This window comes from Artemia sp. Qi Xiang Cuo, chromosome 1 (genome assembly GCF_049724085.1).
Source record: "Artemia sp. Qi Xiang Cuo chromosome 1, ASM4972408v1, whole genome shotgun sequence".
Classification (NCBI taxonomy): domain Eukaryota; kingdom Metazoa; phylum Arthropoda; class Branchiopoda; order Anostraca; family Artemiidae; genus Artemia; species Artemia sp. Qi Xiang Cuo.
In genome coordinates, this window is record NC_142794.1 from 38,069,197 (window position 1) to 38,091,727 (window position 22,531).

Sequence of the window (22,531 nt, forward strand, 5' to 3'; positions counted from 1 at the left end):
TAAAAAATGATATAAGTAATACTATAGAATATTCAACAATTATCAATTAAAATCAGATAATTCAATCAATAATAAGAAAAATCAATTTAAACAAACATGCTGGACTCATATGAGATAATTACAAAACCGATTGACCAAGGCCATCCAGTTTACTAACTGCTGCTAGACTTGAAAGGTATTAAAACTTAAAACTATAAAAAAGTATTAATAATCTAGTACTGATTGCTCATTTTATGACTAAAAAGTTCAGGGTATCAGTTAGTAGTATATGCCCCTGTTGAACCAAATGATGGAGATACTAGTGACTTGGATTAATTTTACTTACAGTTCCAGGAGCAGTAAACAGGATCTAAATAAGAAGACTAAGTCACTAAGGCTAGGAATAAGTGAATATGAAAAGGTGACATACGGTAACAAAAAGATTGATCAGGTGGGCAGCTTCATTTACCTAGGTATAATTATTAATAAAGATGGTGAGAACAGTGAAGATGTTAAAAGTAGAATAGCCAAGACTCAGGGTGTTTTTTCACTGTTAAAAAAGTTTCAAAGAATTGGAAGATAAGTCTACAAATTAAGATTAGAATAATGGAAGGTACAATGATGATAGTGGTAAAATATGGCTCTGAGGCATGGGTGTTCCAAAAAGTATATAAAGATTTACTAGATGTTTCCCAGAGGAATTGCTTATGGATTGATCTGGGTACCTGGGTGACTGACCATATTTTAAACAGTAGACTGTACAAAAAATATGGCTCAATCTTGCTTTCTAGGGCTATAATGAAAGAAAGTCTGAGATGGCTAGGGCAAGTTCTGGGGATGAAGGATGACACATTGTCCTTTTCGGACAACTGTCTAGGGCTAAATAGAAAGCAGGTTGTCCTTGTCTGGGGTGTGAGGATGTCAATAAAGAAAGATTTAAAGGAAATGGGAACTTCCTGGGAGGGTATAAAGAGGGAGACTTTGAATAGATTGGGATGGAGGAAGAGTGTGTGTAGCATTGTTGAACCAAGGCAGCTTGGTGCTGCTGTGATCTGTTAGGAGTAGTAGTAATAATGGTGTTTTATAATTTTATAGCATTTCCTTTTAAGTAGGCCTAACTGTTAGCTAATAATAACTAGTCTGTAAGACAAAAGTTAGCCTACCACTGGGTAACTTACCTGGTAATGGTAAGGTTTAGGTCAAACTTACTTGTAAGTTTAATTTTTTGATGAACAAAAATCTTCTCAATTGAAACAAATCCATCCCTAAGAGAGCTGCCACTTCACTAAAATCTATCATAAAATACTTTATTCATCAGATTCAATGCATGAGTGAAACCTCTTTGAGCTTATGCTGATATTGCTCTGTCAGACTCCTACTTTCTCAAGCCCTGACTGAGTAAAAAAAAAAGGATACTTTATGAGTCAGTCAGTCTTAATAAATAAGAAGTTCATAGAAGAGGTAAGTTTAATGTGGTGAGTTTTTGACTTTTGACTAAAATTTTTTTGACTGGCTATCTTTAACTGCAGAATAAATATTAAGAATAAATGAATATTTGGCTGTAATACCAGAAGCAAGGCATAATAAGAGAACACTTTCATGTCCTACCAGTCTATTTGCAGGAAAGGGTTTTGTGACTCTTTATGGTCTATGTCAATGGATAGAAGGTGTGATATAAATGAGGGCATTCAGGATATCAGGAAAGTGCTTTACAATGAAGTGAAACTGGATCAATTAGCAGCCTGTCTGAAATTGAAGCCAATTTCACTTGGGTGCCACTTCTTTGAAGGAGATGAAGCTCAGCTTTCTGTATCATCCTGTACTTCAATTTGCTACAGCAGCGTTTCCAGGAGACTCTTGTTTGGAAGGATGGTGATTCATTTAATGAAAGATCTAAAGCTGACATTGTCTGGGTCTTGAACATCGAACTCTGTAGCTACATCTACGAAAGTGGCCCATTTTCCAAATCATTGTACTCTGAGACTACAAAAGCTGTCAAATTGGCAGTTTGTTGATGGGCTTGTTTTTTTGCAAAGTTGTTGCTTACAGAAGTGGCTGTAAAAATCTCAGTAATTTGTTTTACTGTAGCCTCCTGCAACAGAATCTGGTCAGGCTATGGACTAGTACAGAGAGAACATAGAAACTGCATCAAGCATGATGCAAAATTCTCAAAACAGTAAACAAAATTCTAATGGTCTATTGGTCATTCAATAGCAAAAAAAGCATTGCTGTGCCGCTTCAGAAATGCCTGAAAATTGATTTGAAGGGTAGAAGGGATGTTCATGCTACCATCATGTCTTTCTGTCAATAGTTAACTGCCATATGTTAGTGGATATAATCTGGTGGAAGATGATCTACCAAACATAGCAATTGAAGATGCACCAGAGGAGAAGGTGGAGCAGCATCTTTATCTTATCTCTTAGTATCTTGGCTTCATCTATCAGGCTAGTAAGAGATAGTCACCTCTTATAGAAAATATCTGAATACTAAATTTTTTATAGTTTGTCACTTGTGTAAACAAGACATTAAATAATCAAATAAAATGATGCAAAAATAATATATTTTTTTTAACAATATATCAGAGACAAGATAATAGTATCTTTTAAAGTCATGAGTATTTGAAACTAACCACTTATGCAGTAACTTACCAAATTTCCAAGTCACTTATTTGTTAAAAGTAAGTTTTGAAACTTACAGAAACTCTTGCACACTACTACACAACCAGCTGACCTACTAGTGACGAGCAATTTTGATGCTACCTCCTGACATGGGGTTTCTCTTTAATTTATAAGTTCACTTTTTACTAAGGGAGTTTTTACATCTTCAGGTTGTTTCTTATTTTTCCTTTATAGGTAGCATAATGAAGGGTTTGAATCACTCCTCCTCTGAATTGTATGAAATGGGATATGATTAAGTTTTGTGACATCTATCTTAAGACTAAGGACTATGTGTTTAGGAATAATATGTTAATTTTATGATTCCCAATGAGAGCATTACCTAGAGTTTGCGAGAGGCTTGTCTGACATCTGACAATACAAACAGGAAAATCATAATAAACAATAAATTTATTAGTACTCACTTAAAATGAACAATTGACAACTGGACAAATATGCATATGAGTTGTCTCTGGATACATTCCTAAGACTGACTTTATTCATAACATTTTCAGTGTTTCTCTACTGTAAAACAACTTGTTTGCTGACCTCTCCCGTGTGTGGTACGATACAAAAAAAAGACTAACACATTTGAATGCTGTTTAGATGCACATCTGACTGCGAAAAAAGTTAGATTTTAATAAGAAAGTGCAAAAACACTACAATTTATATGACCACTCCAAGAAATTTTATTTGCTTCAACTAAATAAGGATGACAGCAAAAGAATTTGAATTCCTACTTGGGAAATTCAAGATAGGCAACACTCATCAAGTATGCTATACTTTACACGTAAGCCATAGCTATTTCAAAATTGTATTTTCATTTAAAACAGTACTTTTTTCAAAAGATGTAATTTTTTTCTTATATGCACATGAAACGCTTTTCTTTTCTATACAGTACATTTCATATCTCCCTTCCCCCAGTTGATGATGCCCAAATCATCTACTTAAAATATTTTATGTTATGGGTGTATTTTTAAAATTAAAAAATTTTTCATTATTTTTATGTAAAAGAAATATAATTCATTCAACATGGGGGATTAATAATTTAAAAAAAAATCCTTTTTACTGAAAATTAAAATAAAATTCATTATATTATATTACTACATTTTTGATCATAATAATGTCACTTAAATGTAAAATAATATTTTAAACCCACTGACAATAATTAGTTTTTTTTTGTTTCTTTTTACTAAAAAGATTTAATTTTTTCTAGTATTTTTAATTTTATTTAAGTTTTAGTAGTTTTGGTTTTTTTTAGGATTACATGATTAAGTATATCTTTGTTCAATTGATGTTGTGTATTTAAAATTATAAACATACATTGTAACCAAACTTAAAAAATATAGTAAAACAAATATTCACAATATTACACTTATTTTCTGGCATATTAATTTTGTTCACTTAATTTTTATTGTACATCTTTTTTTAATCTGTTCTGTTTCACATCTTGCAATGATTCTACATGCCTCTTATCTACACTTTAAACTTGTTGAATTTGAGTGATTACTGTTATTGGTTCAAAGGCAAATTTTAGTCATTTTTCCCATTATCACCATAATTAAACATGACATTTGTAATAGGCTTTAAATTTTATTATTATTGTAAAAAGTTTTAACTGGTTCCATATTTTCCAATGTTTATAAATCAAGTTATATATAAAATCCTTATTTTGTAATGTTCATTTAATAAGTATTGGAGTTTATGTAAGGTAAATATTATCTTTTTTCTTGATGAATTTTTTCTTATAGATTTCATGCTGCAAATCAATTTTCTACTGCTTCATGACTTGTATGACTAAGAGTCTCATTTGATTGTTTTGCTGACTTGTATGACTAATGCTTTTAATTTGATTGTCTTCAGTTGATTATCTTGGATACTTGGATTTGGTCTGCATGTGTTTGACTTCTTTTAATTTGGTATGAGTATCTTCTAGTTTGAGGACTATTGTGAATTTATAACCTTTTGTTGGGGAGTATATGACTCTTTGTTGAGTCATTCTTGTCTTCCTAGTTCTCTATAATATGGGGAACAGAATAGTTACTTTATGATGACTGGGTTACGTAGGTGCCATCTGTTGGGATGCAGCATGACTGTGAAATATAAAAAAATGTATCTTCTTGGTTTTTTTTGGTGGTTGACAAATTATGACAAAGAATGTTACATTGATTAAGACCATGTTTTTATATTTGAGGCATGACAGTTCTTGTAATAAAAACTCTAAGCAGATGTGTTCAATAGCATGTTACTTAGTGCATAAAAAGAAGGTATAAAATACATCAATAAATATATTGTTTATTGTTATATTGTTTATATTGTTATATTAATATATTGTTTCAAATATTTTTTTCACTGGTCCCATTAGTGTTCCTGGCTAAGTGATTAGCGCTCTGGGTTGAGACTCCTTTCTCCAAGGAGCACAGGTTGAATTCCTGGCATTGCCAGTTTATTTGGTTTGGAATATGGGTTTGAGATGGTACTCTGTAAGCTCAGCCCTACATGACCCAGCTTTACATGTGTACCTGGAAAAATCTGGGGACGGTAAGCAGGAAGGGCATGCAAAAAGATAGGATTACTCACCCATAGCTTCCAGTTGCACTTCCTGGATAAAGCGCCACAAAATGGGGATCAGTGCTATCAGTTTGGACCTTAAAAGTCCAGTGATACCATACTTACTTACATAATGGTGTTCAGTTTGCACAAAGCATTTTATCTTCACTGATTTTCAAAAGTATTTTGACAATCAGCCAAAGGCCTCAAAGCATGATTAGGATTAAATAATTTATCAGGACATTCTGACTTTCAAACAAATTTGTTGTGCTGTGTTTAAAGTAGAGATTTTTAAGCTATTAATTATTGAGGAGCCCTTTCTCTAGTTTTGCCAAATTTTCAGGCAATAAACATTTTTTATCACCTTAAATATTTCTGTGGGTCTATTACCAGTGGTTGCTCTTTCAAGTGCACTTAATATTGATTGACATATATTTTGGTCACTAAAAATTTTGAAAATCTAATCTTTTTTACCAATTTAAAAATGTTCAAAAATTAGGAAAAAAATATTTAAGTACGCCTACTGACTTAGCCACACAAAAATTCTTTTAAACACATTAAATGTAAGTAGAAATGAAGAAATGCAAGTAAGATGGTCCTTACTTTTGCCTGAACTGTGGATGTATGGATAAGAGTGTAGGCTATGTCATGAGAGATGGCTGATGAATGTAATAAGGGTTGAAGGTTGTTCAAGATTTGAAATTTAGGACAATTGCTCAGGTTGGCAATTGAATACAGGAGTGACAATTTGTGATTTGTTTTTCTTTGTTTCTATTATGCTTCTGTAATTTCAAGAAATTTAAAGCTAATTTTCTTTTTTTGAGTTGCCATGACCCTATGGATTTAGTGCAATAAAACTTACTTAAGTCCATAAATTTTCTCTAAACAGATAGGAGGTTCATGTTTCCTAGCTTCAATGAATTTAACTGTGATTTTGAGAAAATGGATTCCAAAGTAGGTCAACACTTGCAAATTGACCTCAGGTATGAATAACTTATTTGTAATAAATGTGTATCAATTTAGGGATTTAAAAAAATCTTTTAGGACAAATAGAACCAAATAAATAAAAGCACTCTTTAACAACTATTTAATGAAGAATTGTAAATATATTTCACCCTTAAGATTAAAATGAACAAAGTTTCAATTATGAATCCGTTTTGTTTAAACAGACAGGAGGGGAAAAACCAAGCTTTACAAAATTCAAACTAACTTTTGGCTTTTTTCTTTTGAAAAGAGACTTTCTTTAGATATTTTTAATCACAGCAAAAAAAAGTAGTGAGAGCATCAAGTACAAGTGACCATCTACTTAGCATACATACCCGCAGAAAAAGCATGCAGCTCTATGCTATAATTTCCACCAACCTGCATAGTCATTGAATATATAGCCAACATTATATGTTTCTAATGCATTCTGACACCTGCCAAATGGTTTTACTATTGATTCAATGCCCTGTCTGTCTCTCATAGGTACATAGGTTGAGGGACCTATTTTCAGACTTGATGGGAACTGCATTATAAAATGAGGGGGCACTCCCACTTATGGACATAATAAGTCCTACTTGCTTTTATTTTTAATGTTGTTCCTTATTTTCAGTTGAAATCTTATATTTTATTTTATTTCTGATTTTTTTTAATAATATTTGAAATTCTGGCTCCCCCTCCATGGAAAATTTCCTTCCCCCACGAAAAGATGCTCACATGATGTGGGGGGTTAAGTCATCTTAACAGACATATTTATTACCCTTTTTGACAACGCTGAAGAAATGGCTATCAAAAAATTTCGATTGGGTGACTTTGAGGAAAAAATGAGCATGGAAATTGGGCTAGCTACCCTCCAGTTTTTTGGTCTCTTGAAGAGTACACTAAAACTTTTAATTTCTATTCACATGAGCCCTCTCCTCACCTTTTGCAATTTCTGATTTGATACTATCACCCATAGGAAAAACAAACAAAAATAAAAAAGCATCCATGATCTTTCTTCTAGAAAAAATTTCAAATTTTTTTAGACAGGAGTTTGAAACCTCTATAGTAGGGTTTTCTGGTATGCTGAATCTTATGGTGTGATTTTCATTAAGGTCAGTTGATGTTTTGGGAGCATTTCTTCCACTTTTTCAAAAGTTGGGCAAAATTTCTCAATTTGTTAAATAATTTGTAAAAGAATCAAAATGTTTTTCTTTTGCTGAATCTATCTTCACAAAAAATATGTATTTTAGATTTTTTTTTTCTATCTATTACATAGGATCCTTACTCACATTTTTTTACCACAAACTTCTTGACAAAAAAAAGAACAAGTTTTTCCCAACAAAAGTAAGAAACAAATTTGAAACTAAAAAAAAACAGAAATTATCCCATGTGTGAAGGGGGCCTCCCCTTGTACTGTATCCCCTTGTACTTGTACTATAATTTTATAGTTTTTTTTAAACAGTTTTTTTTATCAGTGCCTTTAGAAGGGGCCTCCCGGTCATACAGATTACTTACTTTTATAATTAAGTTATGATGTTTTAACTTTTTTAATTAGAATTTTTTTTATTTTTTTTTTTTGTATAACCATTTTACAAATCTGCCATTACCACCCCTACGCTCCCCCCCCCCAAAAAAAACTGCCCGCTCGGGTGGACCCTACTCTCCACCAAATTAAAAAAATTTACCAAGAGCAAAAAGGATACAAAGCTATAGGATACATCAAAACCAAGACAATCACATAACTAGCAATCCCTTACCCAGCAGATATGGGTGGGAGTAAGGTCATATCACCTTCAACGTAAAGTTATTGGACCTGACAAAAATTTTAAATAAAAGGGCTTATTAACAACTTTTATCATTGTCTTTCAGTAAAACACAGTCTGCTGGGGGGTAGTTGCAAAGACTATGTGGGGGGTTGTGTGCGGGTATTTTTTGTAATTAGTATGATTGCAGATTAATAATGTCTTCTTAAAGAATAAAATCTCAAGTGAGTATTAGTTTAATTTATTACGAACATTCTAATTCATATTAAGTCAGAAAGAACAAACAGTGATCTGAAACTTGAAAAAATTATCCTATATGTAAAGGGGCTGCTGCCTTTGATCGTAATGCTGGAGGGTCATCACAAACTGCATTGATAGCATGGCTGATGCCTATTTATTGGCATATGGGCTTAATACTGATGTAAAATCACCATTGAATGCAGACTGGTCAGTAAAATAAGGTAGTCCCAAGCCTGGAGACACACTGTGTGCACTCTTAGATAACCAGCTTAGCCTAAATGTCATAAACTACTGTGCATATATATTGTTACTAAATATTTAACAGATAGAGTTGGTTAGGTTAGGTATTTAAAATTATTCATTCTGAGCACCTTCTTTCCATATTTATGTGTTGTTGTTTCCATAATTATGTTAATAATTCTTCATATCTTCAATAACAGTAGTTCTATGTATGGCCTAGAGCTGTGTTTGTACCCCTTAGGGGGGGGGGGGGGTTAGGAGGCATTGATGACCATAGTGATTATAATATTTGGAAATTGCATTTCACTGAATATTTATTGGTAGACTTTGTTTCAATTCTTGCCTTATACTATAAGCTATGCATGTTCAAATTTGTGAAAAGTAATGCAACAATACTTTTATCAAAGCAGTATATGATTAGAAATACTTGCAACGCTTTCTTGACCCTAATATTTGTTTTAAAAATTAAGTTTTATTAATGAAAAGTCATAAAATAATGTAATTGCTTTATTTTATGCCATGGAAGTCATAAAATAGGTGAAGCTATCAAGAAGAGTTTACTGGAAATGAATTTTGTCCATGGATTTACAAGTAAATATTTACTATAAATAAAATTTAAATAAGAAACTAAAAGCCAAGTAGTCTATAGTTTTTATAGCATTTAGTTTAAAATAAAAATTTTCAATCCTATAACACAAAGATTATTAAAGGTCATCAAAAGTCATTGCCCTCTAAAGTGAAAAGTAGAATCAAAGTCACTGCCCTCTAGAGTGAGAAGGAGCAGAAGTAGGTACTTCAAAATATTTCCTGGGACATAATTTTGTCTGTAGAACCATCCCTAAAATTTTCATTTTCCTAATTTAACCGCTTTCCATAATAATAAAAAGTAGCTCCAAACAGAATTTACACTAAAGTTTAAGAATAATAGTAATACAATCTTTGGATAGGCTGTAAGGATAACTATGGCGTAAGTTTAAATGCCAAGAAAAAAATTGTTGTCAATCGATCTCAATTAGACTAGGGTGAAATGTATGAGTAGTCCATTACATAAGAAAACACGTAAAGAAAATCAATTCTTAATTCATGATATTAAAAATGATCCTCTTTAACATACTTTTAAGGGGGAGAACCTTTATCTTTACTTCTTTTTCCAACTTTGCAATAAAATATATGAAAAAAGCCATTCTTTTAATAAACGTTTTGTCTGTTTTCAAATTTGTACTGAATGATATTTTTTTATAGATGGCATTCATCCTGGCTGTTCATAGTTTCTGTAGTTTTGTATTTTTGCCACTGCGTTTTCAACAAACATTTAAAAGGATTGGTAAATCAGAAGTTCTAATGCCATTTTATAGGGTCAAAGTGATCAGAACACAGCATCCCCCTCCCTTCTATTCACACCTGTCATGTTTTCGGACGATGGATCCAATAAAAATTTTGAGACAGTCGTTCTATTAAAAATATTCCAAAAATCACATAACGAAGCTGGTGGAGTTGATACAAACCACCAGAGCCTAGGGGTAATAGTTATCAGTTATGCCGCTGGGGCATTTAAGATTCTTAAGAAGGGATGGTCTTACAAACATTAGAGGCAGTTCATTTGGTTGAAATTAGAAGTTCTAGTTCCATTTTAAAAGACAAAAGTTATGGAGGCCAACTAGTCCTCCCAACTATCTCCACCAAACATATCTTATTGAAATTGTGCAATATCAATTTTGTTCAGGATTGACACATCACCCCAGAACCCTGGATCAGGGCTTTCAGTTAGGTCCTTTGGGTATATAAGGTTTTAATGGAATGGGTGGTCATGTAAAATTCAGATTAATCTTATTTGATTTTAAAAAGGAAGTTATAGTGCCCTTTTTAAGAGTCATTGATTTCAGAGCAACCAACCCTAACCCCCTTCCCCGACCCAAAAAAAAAAATAAAAAAAAAATAAAGAAAACAAATTTTATAAGCAATATTTTAAGGGTAAGTAAATATTCCATTTGGGAGTTCAACCCCCCTCCCCCAACCAACCCCAGGCCTCCGGTCCCGGGCGGTAAGTTATGCACTTTGTTCAGTGTTTTTCCATAGTATATGTTATTGAGAAAGGTATGCATGTTTGACTTTTACCTTCCTAAAATACAAAGGTCATTAAAATGGGTATTTCAGGAAATGTTGAACTAAATCAAAACTTTTTATGTGCATATGGGTTTGCAGAAAGTTTTATTTCAGGAATGACTGAGTTTATTAATTTTGAACTTTCAGAAAATACAAGGAGATGAACAATTTATCAAAAGGCCATATATGCTGGCTACTACTACTACTGCTGCTTCAACTACTATAAATAAAACTACTAATTCTGTAGCAAGTACTACTTAGGCTGAGGATATTGGAAACATATCTGAGAAACTGTTGAAAGGAAACTTGAACTAAATCAAAACACACTAAGCATCTACTGCTATCAATACTGCTGCTACTACTAATAATAATAAACTATAACTGCTACTACTTTTCCTACCACTACCACTACTACTTTGATACTAGTAGAATTAAGACTACATATATGATGGTGAAAATTTGACAGAACATTGAGGGAGATTTTGAACTAAATCAAATATAAAAAATAATTGAGCATCTATTTACCATATTATGTAAAACCAAATTACTTCAGAATTCCTTTTCCATGTCAAGAGCCTGTAAATAATCAAACAAGGAAGCTGTTTCTAGAAAATTTGTAATAAATATGTTTTATTAAATTTCTAAGCATAGCTATTCAATGATATATACATTTTAGTTAATTTTTGATGAATTAACAAGTTATTAGTGTTATATTTTAATATAATAAACATGGTTTCATCACTGGTTATTTACCATAATTTTGTCAGAAGATTAGAATGAATGTGTGATAAGAAAATACTCATTAACCCTGTAATATAACAGCAGATCTGGCCTGACCACTATGCAAAAGCCTTCTTTTGGCAGTACTTATACTAATGCCAAGAATTTCAGAGACTTCTTTCCATGCTTTTCCTTTTTCTAAGAGATCGGTCAGCTCCTGAAAACATGCATTTTTCTTTGGGCAAGGCATCACAATTAATGGTATTTATTTCCTCTCTGTGATATACATAAAGAATTATAATTATAATCAATTTTTGGATGTTCTTTCTTCTAAGGACATTTAGATATTTATATTTTAAGTTGGTAACAAATTTTGTGGGTTACATAGAAGCAGGATTGTTATTTAATGTAGGTCTATATCAAAACAAGGAATGCCAACGTCTACCCTTCTTTAACTATCAATTCTTTTTACTTACTTGAAATCAACGAATACATAGTTTCAGCAGCCATTTTTCTTCTCACTTATAACACTTACGTTCAATCAATGTGTACTCAATGATAGGGACAAAGGAGATTCAGGGATTTGCTTCAGCAATTTAATCATGTTCTTGTCGAACTGTTTAGACCCAATTTTCCAACATTACTTTTTAGCAATATACATTTTTAGCCCCCAAATTTGCTCTACTACTCTCATTTTCCATTTCTACTTTTTCCTTAATTTTGTCGTAAGATATTGGGAAAATGTATATTTGGATGGATGATAAATAGACTTAGGCTATCTACCAACAAATGAAATGACATCATTTTTATAAAATCCTACAATGGGCTTATCCCAGACTTGCCTTTCAATAACTTGGACTATCTGTCTAGGCTTTTTCTATAATTAGCCTTGATGCCTGCAAATAGCCTACTTGATTTTAATTCTTCCCCTGGAAAATATGTTAACTAGGGGTAAATTTTTACAAAATCATATTACTGACTTACAAATAAAGTGAATATACCACTCAATGCCTTTTTTTACACTCTTTCCAAATATAATACTCATTTTTATCAGAAATGAATTTTACCCCCATTCCTATATAATAAATCCGTGTATAGGCTATATTTGCAAATTTAGGGGGTTGGGGATATATTTTAAAGTTACCTACCATTTACATCAAAAATAAAAATGCCCCCCCACCCTCTAATGGGCAAATATATACCTTGAATTAGTATATATAAGTGTGGGGGTAAAATTCATTTTTCCAACAAAAATGATTATTGTATTTGGAAAGAATCTGAAAAAAGGCATTGAGTGGTATATTCACTTTATTTGTAAGTCAATAATATGAGTTGGTAAAGATATACCTAACTAGGATCATTTTGCATAGGCCCTATCATAAGGTAAGAGTTGCTTTATTAACATGTCTCCTTGTGTAATGGACTGCTTATACATTTACATCTTAGCCTAGTCCTAATTATCTAAACGCATGTGCTACGGCATTTAGGCTATAATTTATCACAATTATTACCTACCCCCCCTCCCTTATGGGACCAGATATAGCCCAAGACTATAGGATAAGACCCCCAGTACTCACACAATTATTTTGATCAAGATTTATCTTCCTAAACAGGAACAATAGAATTACAATCTTGGACTTGATTTAAACTATTTAAAAAGAGTATTTAAGATATTGGCTAATCTAATAAATTGTAAAAAGAACATTTAAAATTAAAGCACTTAATGATTGTGACAAAGGAGATGGGTTTGGTGTGCTTTACAATGCTTTAAAGGTAGGTCAGCACGTAACTGTATCCCGTTTTAACCCGAGTTGTATGAAGGTCTACTTTGGGTCAATACTTCCCAAAGTCTCGTAGATAATTTTCCCAATTTTCGTTGAAATTTTAAACGAAATTTAGGGAAGTTTTGACCCGACGGTCTAAATCGGGTCAAAACTTCCAAAATTTGCGTTGATAATCAACGAAATTTTGGAAAATTATCTACGAGAATTTGGGAAGTTTTGACCCGACGGTCTAAATCGGGTCAAAACTTCCCAAATTCTCGTAGAAATATCTACGAGAATTTGGGACGTTTTGACCCGATTTAGACCTTCAACTGATTATTTTCCAGCCGATTGATACCAAAGTCTGTCAAAATCGATAGCGTTTGCCACAAAAATCAAGTTTATTTCACTTAGAATAAATAGCAAGTGTTATCACAGCGTTGCCACTTAAATAATTCTCAATGATCAAATAATGATTTCAATATATGGAAAAGAGCTAGAGCTAGTATAGAAATATATCTATAGAAATGAATTACATTTTTTTTTTTGCACACTGAGCAGAGCACACTGAAGTTGAAGTAGCCTTAAACTTTGACTTGAAACTTCATAACTCGACCACTTCTTTCAGAAAAGAATTTTGGAGGGTTATTCCGTGTTGATAAGAAAAGAGGGTAAAGGTGTAGTTTAGTTCCCCCTGTAGTTTAGGGTGCAGGAGCCCTATGGTAAAGCTGTAGGTTAGTTCTCCCTTATAAAAACTACTTATTTCAGCATATACAAAGATTAAGCTCATTTGCGGCATTCTGTGGGACCCCAAGGTCCAATGCTAGTATCAGATCCCGCGAGTGGCAGTTTCCACTCGTCAAGTTCTGGCTGTACAGGCCACAAGTGCCCCAGCTAAACGGCTTTTTAGCCCGACAGGACTGATAGTGACTGCAAAACGATCAATGGCTCCAGGCAGAGTGAACAAACTCACTTTTGTTGCATTAATTGTAACTGAAGTGATGTAACAGCTGTTTTAAAATTTTTGGTGCTGTTAAGCCATGGTATCTGACTTGTATACAGTGTTTTTTTTATGTTGTTATTTGTTTTGTTGTTTCACTTCCTTTTCGTATTTATTTTATGAACAGGAGATGTTTGAACTTCAAACTTTGAAATTTTTACCCAGATTAGCCCAAATCATTAAAACGAAGACAAAGACTAAACACGGGGTTTTATAGGAACAATGCTGTGTTAAACATAAACCCAACATAGATTGCCCTGGGTCTAGTGGCTAAAAATGAGAATTCTACCTGGTCTGATCGACGGTGAACATAAACACTTTCTGCACGGCCCAACAAATTCCGGTTTTGTCATATTGTTCTTGTATGTTTTTAGCCAACCATTTAAAATCCTTACTAAAATCAAGTTGAGGTTGAACGTGCTAGGTGAAGTGGAATTTTTATTATTATCTATAATCAGAGAAATCGGCGCGCCGCCAAAAAACTTTCGGCGCGCATGGCGGCGCGCTGCCGCTGATACTAAATCACACATTCGCCGCCGTCATGTCGGCGTGGCGCGGCTTCGGGGATTACTCTAAAGTGTCCTGTGTTTATTGATTTGCCTTTTATTTTTGACGTATTACTCATCAACTTTTGGTTTAAAACACCAATAATGGCAAATAAAAACAACAACAACAACAAGATAAGCAAAATAGCAGCCTGGGGTTTTATACACGCATCGGTGGAGGGGGGGGTGTTTCTGTTGTGCAGGTAAACTGGAAGCAGCACTTACAGTTCAAGAAATAGGAATTTCCTGAAGGTAAAGAAGCAGGAATTGTTATTATAGTATACTATTTAGGCACCTTTTAAAAGTTGGAGGGAAGATTTTTAATGATATTACGTAGAAATATATTTTTCAAATTATACAGGCAACAAATGTCCCCTCTCCGCTTTAAGTACCGCTCCTGATTGCAAAATTAAGGCACCCTGTTGTAATATTCCTACCTTTCTGTTCTAGGTGACCTGGGTTTCTATTTCAAATAAATAAACATCGAGACTTTCTACATGGTGTCAGATCCTCTAAAACAACATGGAAGCCAACGTCCCCTACCCTGCAATGGATTGGACAAGTGATAACCTTAAACAGGCGTGGACAAGATTTAACAACCATGCAAAACTGATGTTCCAAGTACCCCTTAGCGGAAAGACAGAAAAAGTGCAATGCGCCTTCCTGCTGATCTGGCTTGGAGATAAAGGGCGAGACATTTTTAGTACCTTTACAATTACAGCTGATGAACAGGTTAAAAAATTCAACCGTTCATGGACAAGTTCAGTGAAAAGTTCCTCCCTCAGTGAAATACAGTGTTTCAAAGATATCTCTTTCATAAACATGATCAACGAGATGGTGAACCAGTGAATCAATACATAAGTGATCTGAATCTTTTGGCTCGTGAATGTGCATATTCCACAACAGCCATGAGAGATGAAATGGTAAGAGACAGACTTGTATGTGGCATCTCTTCAGCAAAAGTCAAAGAGAAACTCCTCCAAGCAGGTTCCAATCTAACTCTGTCACAAGCAATTACAATAGTGCGAACACATATACAAACCCAGGTGCAGCTCAGGACAATGTCACAGCCTGATACATGTGGCAGCCAAGCTTATCAAGAAACATGCATAAAGCATGAAGTGGATTTTGTCAGACGGGCAAAGAAATCAAACCATGCCCCATCTGTAAGACAATGCTATTTCTGTGGAGGGGATTATTCACCTTCCACAAATGCCCCTCAAAAGGAAAAATATGCAGTAACTGTGACAAACCAAACCATTTTGCAAAGGTTTGTAAAAGCAGCAAAAAGATGGTGAACAAAATAAATCAACGACATCAAACAAACGAGCATCAACCAGACAGCAATGATGAGCTCTTCATTGACACCATAAACATGAACAAAGGGGATGATCAACCATATGTGAAGCTCATAATCAACGAACACATCAGTATCATTTTCAAAATTGACACGGGTGCACAAGCCAACATCATACCTGAAGCATTATTTAATACCCTTAAACCAAGGCCTAAAATCAATAAGACACTACAAATTCTTACTAATTTTGGAGGACAGAAGATCCCAACGCTTGGCGTTTGCAGCTTTAACTGCGCATATACCAACGGATGCACTGAGACACAGCCCTTCTTCATAGTGAAAGACGCCCCCGTTCCAATCCTAGGCTTCGAAACCAGCAAGAAACTAAAATTAATTAAGCTGATACTTACTGTGACAAAACCAAACGCATTCATCGAGGAATTCAAAGACGTATTTCAAGGTATAGGACAGCTCGAAGGTGAGTGTCACATAACACTCAAAGAAGGAACCGAACCTAAGGCTGTACCAGCCAGACCAATATCTCTCCAAAACAGGTTCAAGAAGGAACTAGACAGGATGGAGGCACTTGGGGTCATCAAAAAGGTTACTTACCCCCTCAGATTGGGTAAATGCTGCAGTTGTGGTTAAAAAGCCTGACAAAAGCCTCTGGGTCTGCATTGACCCACAGGACCGGAACAAGGCCATCAAAAGAACCCACCCCCCAATGCCCACATTTGGCAAAGTGATACTAACACACTCTGGTGCTAAATTTTTCACCAAGCTGGACACCTGTCTAGGATATTGGTGTCTCATCCTTGACAACGAATCATCTCAACTAACAACATTTAACACCATCTTGCCGATACATGTTCAAACGCATGCCAGTTGGGTTGATTTCAGCGCAGGATGAATTTCAACGCCGTATGGAAGAGGCATTTGAAGGCATTAAAGGTTTTTCCGTCGTAGTCGATGACATCATTATATCTGGGGAAACCATAGAGGAGCACGACGCAAATGTTCGCAGTGCACTAATCAGAGCACGCAAAAGGACTGTGAAATTCAACCTAAAAAAATGTGTGCTCGGGAGCAACAGCATACCATACTTTGGACACATAATATCAAAAGGTGATATCCAACCAATTCCATGGAAGGTCTATGCACGGAAAGAAATGAGAGCCCCATCTACCAAGGATGAACTACAGACCATACTGGGAATGATGACCTACCTAGCAAGGTACATTCCCAATCTAGCATCACTAAATCAGCCCCTACGTAACCTGGCAAAACAGCGACAGCTCAATTGGGAGCCACAAGACGATATAGCATTGAACAACATCAAAGAATCCATCTGCAGCTCATTGACATTTTTCGATCCAAAAGCAGGGAACATCGAACTACAAGTTGACACTTCGAAGTTTGGCCTAGGAGTCACCCTTATTCAAAATGGGAAGTCAATCTCCTTTGCATCACGCTCTTTGAACACCACCGAGCAGAACTACTCGCAGATAGAAAAGGAACTATACGCTATTCTCTTCGGCTGCATACACTACCACCAATACCTCTATGGCCAAAAGTTCATAATCATATCGGATCACAAGTCTCTCCAAGTGATCCTGAATCGTCCAATATCAAAGTCGTCACCGAGACTCCAGTGGATGCTACTGAGAATCCAACCATACGACTTCACCATAACATTCCACCCAGGCAAAGAGATTCCAGTTGCCGATGCCCTGTCACGCATGCATCTCCCTGAAGAGGATGGAGAGATGCAAAAAAGAGATCGAATCATATGTGCATTCTGTTATGTCAATCCAACCAATCAGCAATGACAGACTTAAAAAGCTCAAACTAGAGACAGCAGCTGACACTCGATTGGTTGAACTGGCTAAGACAATCAAAAGTGGTTGGCCAGCATCCAGAAGAAACCTCCCAGCAATTCTCACCCCATTCTGGTATGTCCGGCATGACCCAACGGTCATAGACCAAATTATACTAAAAGGAGATCGCCTGGTCATACCCAAAAACTCCCGCAAAGATATCCTCAACTGCTTACACGCATCACATCTGGGTATCGAAAAAACTAAACAGCGTGCTCGCTCAGCCATTTTTTGGCCAAGGATGACAAAAGATATTGAGGAATATATCAAACACTGCTATGCATGCACCAGACTCCAGAACTCTAACCAGAAAGAGCCCTTGAGGCCACATGACATCCCTGACTTACCATGCGAAAAAATCTCTTGCGACCTATTTTAAAAAAACGGAGAATACTTCCTCATTACTGTCGACTATTACAGTCGATTTTTCGAAGTCGAGAGATTGGGAACCAGTACATATGCTCACCAAATAAATTAGTACCTGAAAAAGCACTTTGCTCGTTATGGAATTTCTTGTATGCTCATTACCGACAATGGCCCACAATTCACATAATCCGTCTTCCAAAAATTCATATTGGATTGGGAAATATCTCACACCACATCCTCACCACATTTCCCCCAATCAAACGGATTGGCAGAAAGGTCCGTACAGACGGCCAAATATATCCTGAGTAAAACCGATATTGCTGGAAATGATTTTCAGCTGGCGTTGCTAGAGTACAGGAACACCCCAGTTGATGGTCTGGCCTCCCCATCACAATTGCTAATGAGCAGAAATCTCAGATCAATAGTCCCATGCACCAAAGAATTGCTTGCACCAAAGACCATTGACCACAAGCAATTTTTTCAGAATCGAATGAAGCAAAGGAGGAAGGATGTAATATTCCTACCTTTCTGTTCTAGGTGACCGGGGTTTCTATTTCAAATAAATAAACATCTAGACTTTCTACACTGCCTTGAAAAGAGACTTTCTTATCAAAAGTTACGTTTTTAAGAGTTGGACCTTACGAAATGTTTTCATCTGGTGGCAACCCTGTGTAGAATCTTCTTGTGGAGCCTCCCTTTAAAAGCTGATATTGAGTTTAAAGTTTTTCACTCTAGGTACTTATTTACTGCCCAAACCATTCTGAAATGCTTACGTATAATTCTAAGAGCACATCACCTTGTTTGTCCTCACCCCCTAATAGCCTATGCAAATATAGAGCCTGGATTATATGGGTGCTTGGTAAAATAAAGTGATTTGTTTTTAGGGGTGATTATAGCCTAGTGTTTCTTCTGGAGAGATTAACCACTAGGTTAAATATAGGCTACACTGTTGGCCTCTTCTGAGTGAAAGCTTCTGAACAGTCCAAGTTAGTACTATTAGATCTCTTATTTTATGGGTATACCACCAGGTGGCTAATTTGACAGTGTATATATGTACAAATCTTGAATTAGCCAACCAACCAACCAGTATTTTACACCTAGGAGTCCAGCTGGACATAAGGAAACATATTAAGAAAACAATTCTTACTTGATTATATGCAGAATAATCCTAGTTAACACATTTAGCAGGGGGAGAGCCTTAATCTTCACTTCTATCCTTGTTTTTCTAAGAAATTCATGAATTTTTTGGAACCTATATATTCACAGAATATATACCCCCACCCCCCTAATGTGCAAATATATACCCAGAATTGCATCCTGAATATAAACATAATATTCATTTGCATCACAAATGAACTTTACTCCCTAATTAGCCATGTGGTGGATGTCCTATTTTATGCTTTTTATAAACAATTTTGTCTGATATTTTTAAAAACCATTGCCAAAATATTATTTGGAAATATTTCAGTGTTTCCACTTTTGCAGTGTTTCCACCATACATCTATAGAATTTGATATCTGTCTAAGGACAAAATAACACAATTATAAGAATCTACAGAATACCTACAGAAAAGTAGAATCCTATTGAAGATATTATTTTAACCTTTTTCTTATAATATTTACCCAAAATCACCAGAGAATTCTGCTTATAATTTTCAGTTCAATGCAACAAGTTGTCATACCAAAATATTGATAAAATGTGTTCTGCAACTTTTCTTGTCTATTGTATTGGGCATTAGGCTAGTACTTTTTTTGTAAAGGGATTTGGACAAAACCCTTACAGAAAAATAATAGAACCTTACTAGGTAGCAAAAGAGAAAAAATTTCAAATCTGGGAAAAATTCTAATCTTGTAACTGTGAACAATTAAGTTGATAAAAGCTGCTAGGTTTTTGCAGTCATGTACTTAGATAATGAAGCATTTGTTGCACCTAGTGGCTTATGGAAAATTCTACTGAATCCAAAACACATTTTTGAATTTTCTATAGAAAATATCCAATGTTTAACAGCTTATGAAAAGGAGCTAGGGGAACCACTGAAAGATTTTGAAAAGTAGATCATCAATGGAAGGAAACATTGTGAAATTCTAGTTTAGGGGACACTTTGCTATCTTGGGAAATACTTGAGCTAGACAAATGAAACTTTAAGCAGTGTGTACAAAGCCTTAGTGATCTCCTGGGAATATATTTTGAAGTATCTACCTCCACTCCTTCTTTCTGTAGAGGCTACTGATCTAAAGCCTAATCTTTGTATTATAAAAGTTAAACCCTATAAAATAAATCTTCTGGTCAAATGAGGTTAAAAAAAAGCAGGTGATAACATCATTAAAGTCAGGGGGGCAAAACTGGAGCCAGTTTTCCCAAAGAAACTTTTTTATCTACTTATTTTAGCTAATTGTGTTCTTATTAAGAAAATTTAAACAAATTCAATGGCATAACAATCCAATTTTTAAGTGGTACAATAGAAATTATACAGTGATTTAACTGTTAAAGTAGGGATTAGCTTTCCAACTAATGGTTATCTCACCCCATTATTAAGGCTATATATGGGACCCTTAGGATAGGAATGGGGGGGGGTAATAATGTCAGAAAAAAAAGGACATTTGAAAACATCATTCAATAAGGAATCTAATGATACCACTTTTATTTGTTTAGAGATTTCCCTCAGAAGAGGTCAATCACTAAATATTTTCTCACATGTTCAATAGAGCTTATTGGAATAATTTATTGAATAAAAATAGTTAATGAGCTGCACCAGGGTGGTAAATGTGTTCTACATATCCCATTAGCTTAACTAACTAGTCTTGCTACTTTTCAGCATTGTGCTTGCACACTGTGAAGGTTTTAGAAGTGTACCAAATGTCCCATGACTATAACCAATGGTCCAATGAAATTATGATTTTCATGTGTTAATAAGCATACTTTTTCTCACTTTTTCTTCTAGTTCCTTCTTTTCAATAGGGTTTCAGGACCAAGGTAGAATAAAATCTTACCTTTTTATAGATATACAAGTTAATACTTGTGACTATAAGTTTAGCCATTTCTCCCTTATGAATAGATAAGAATAAACAGATCGATTTTCATATAAGTTCAGTAAATATTTTTTTTCTACCTTCCTCATTAGTTATTTTGTAGTTTTCGATTCATGTCAGGTTTCAGATAGGATTATATTATGGCTTTATTATATATTCAAACTCAAAGAAGCAGAAACTACCACAAAGAGGAGTAGGTCTAATGCCCCCCCCCTGCCCCCCCCCCCCTGTGCCTTCTAAAGACCAGAGCATAATTTCCACTTTACTGAAAACAATCTTTATTTTGAGCTGTGTTCCTTTTCTTTGACAATTTCTTCTGTGGAAAAAGTTTGTAAAATTAGTTTCTATTTGTTTTTGACTTAGTCTTTTTCATTGGCTCAGAGAATATATTTTAAATCATCTGGGTTCTTCTCTATAAGAATCAAGGTGTAACATATTCTGTCTTCGGAGTCAATAGTTGAATTCAATTATTTAATGGAGACCCAACACCTATAAATAAAGTGCATAAGCATAAGCAAACAACACAAAAGCAAAGCAATCAAATCAATATGTTACATCTTCTTTCTCATGTAGAAATGGCTTCCATCACTGCCAGACTGGACAGAGGTGGATATCAACATGACGATCAATGCTCAGGTTCATACGCAAAGGTGGTTTGGAAAGTCTACCTGAGAGAGTGACTCTTCCTGCATCTGGCGGGGCTTCAGCGTTGGTCACAGGGGGTATGACTGTATCAGTAGTTGACTGACATCATAGACTTAATGCTCTTTCCTCCTTCCCCCTGACGTTTGGCCTTTCGGCTACGGTGAAATCATCATCTTTGACTACTGACGGGTTTCTTCATCAGTACTGCTGTTCAATTCTGCACTGGATCGATCTGTGACAGGCGTCGTACTAGCTCCAACTGTCGCTGTTCCATCCGGGTAAGTATGTAATTCTGGGCACTGGGTAACACGGCCTGCATGTAATGGGTGGGATGGTATAGGCCCCGGCTCGGCTATAAGTGGTTCCGATCTGTGACGTAGGTGGTGCCTGTTTTTCCGAAGAGTACTGTTGTCTTGCAGATGCACCAGGTAAGAGTGCTCTTGTTGTCTCAACTTTTTCTCGACTTCACCCTTGTACAATCTACTACTTTTGTGAAATTTCACCCATACTTTCTCTCCTATGCTCAATTCTTTCAGCTCTTTGGTGTTCTTGTTGTGAGCTCTCTGCTGTCTAGACTGAGCTTTCTCTCTTGCTTTCTCGAAAACTGGCTTTGCAATTATTTTCGGCTGCAGATGGGATGGCAGCGCTGGGACCATTGACCGGGTTTTCCTGCTCATGAGCAGCTGAACCGGTGTGTATGCTCCATCAACTGGGGTGTTTTGGTATTCCAGCAATGCAATGTATGGATCTGTTTGGCTTTCTGTTGCTTTCGTCATGATCCGTTTTGCCATCTGGAC

General features: G+C 35.2%; 2 protein-coding genes across 4 annotated transcripts in view; both read left to right on the plus strand.

Annotated features, from left to right (window-relative positions):
• The first annotated feature begins 15,895 nt into the window (after positions 1–15,895).
• On the plus strand, positions 15,896–16,465 carry LOC148956277 (uncharacterized). The gene has a single exon (XM_089090158.1). The coding sequence runs from the start codon at positions 15,896–15,898 to the stop codon at positions 16,463–16,465; it is 570 nt and encodes a 189-aa protein (XP_088946284.1).
• A 2,255-nt stretch (positions 16,466–18,720) lies between these two features.
• LOC148956278 (HEAT repeat-containing protein 6) overlaps positions 18,721–22,531 on the plus strand; it is a 54,969-nt gene continuing 51,158 nt past the window's right edge. Inside the window, exon 1 of one of the 3 annotated variants that reach the window (XM_089101614.1) lies at positions 18,721–18,795. The gene's annotated coding sequence lies outside the window, so the exon portion shown is untranslated. Of the gene's footprint in view, positions 18,796–18,859; positions 19,047–21,991; positions 22,013–22,531 lie in introns of those variants that run through there. The other 2 variants (XM_089101689.1, XM_089101796.1) reach the window with 2 other exon arrangements.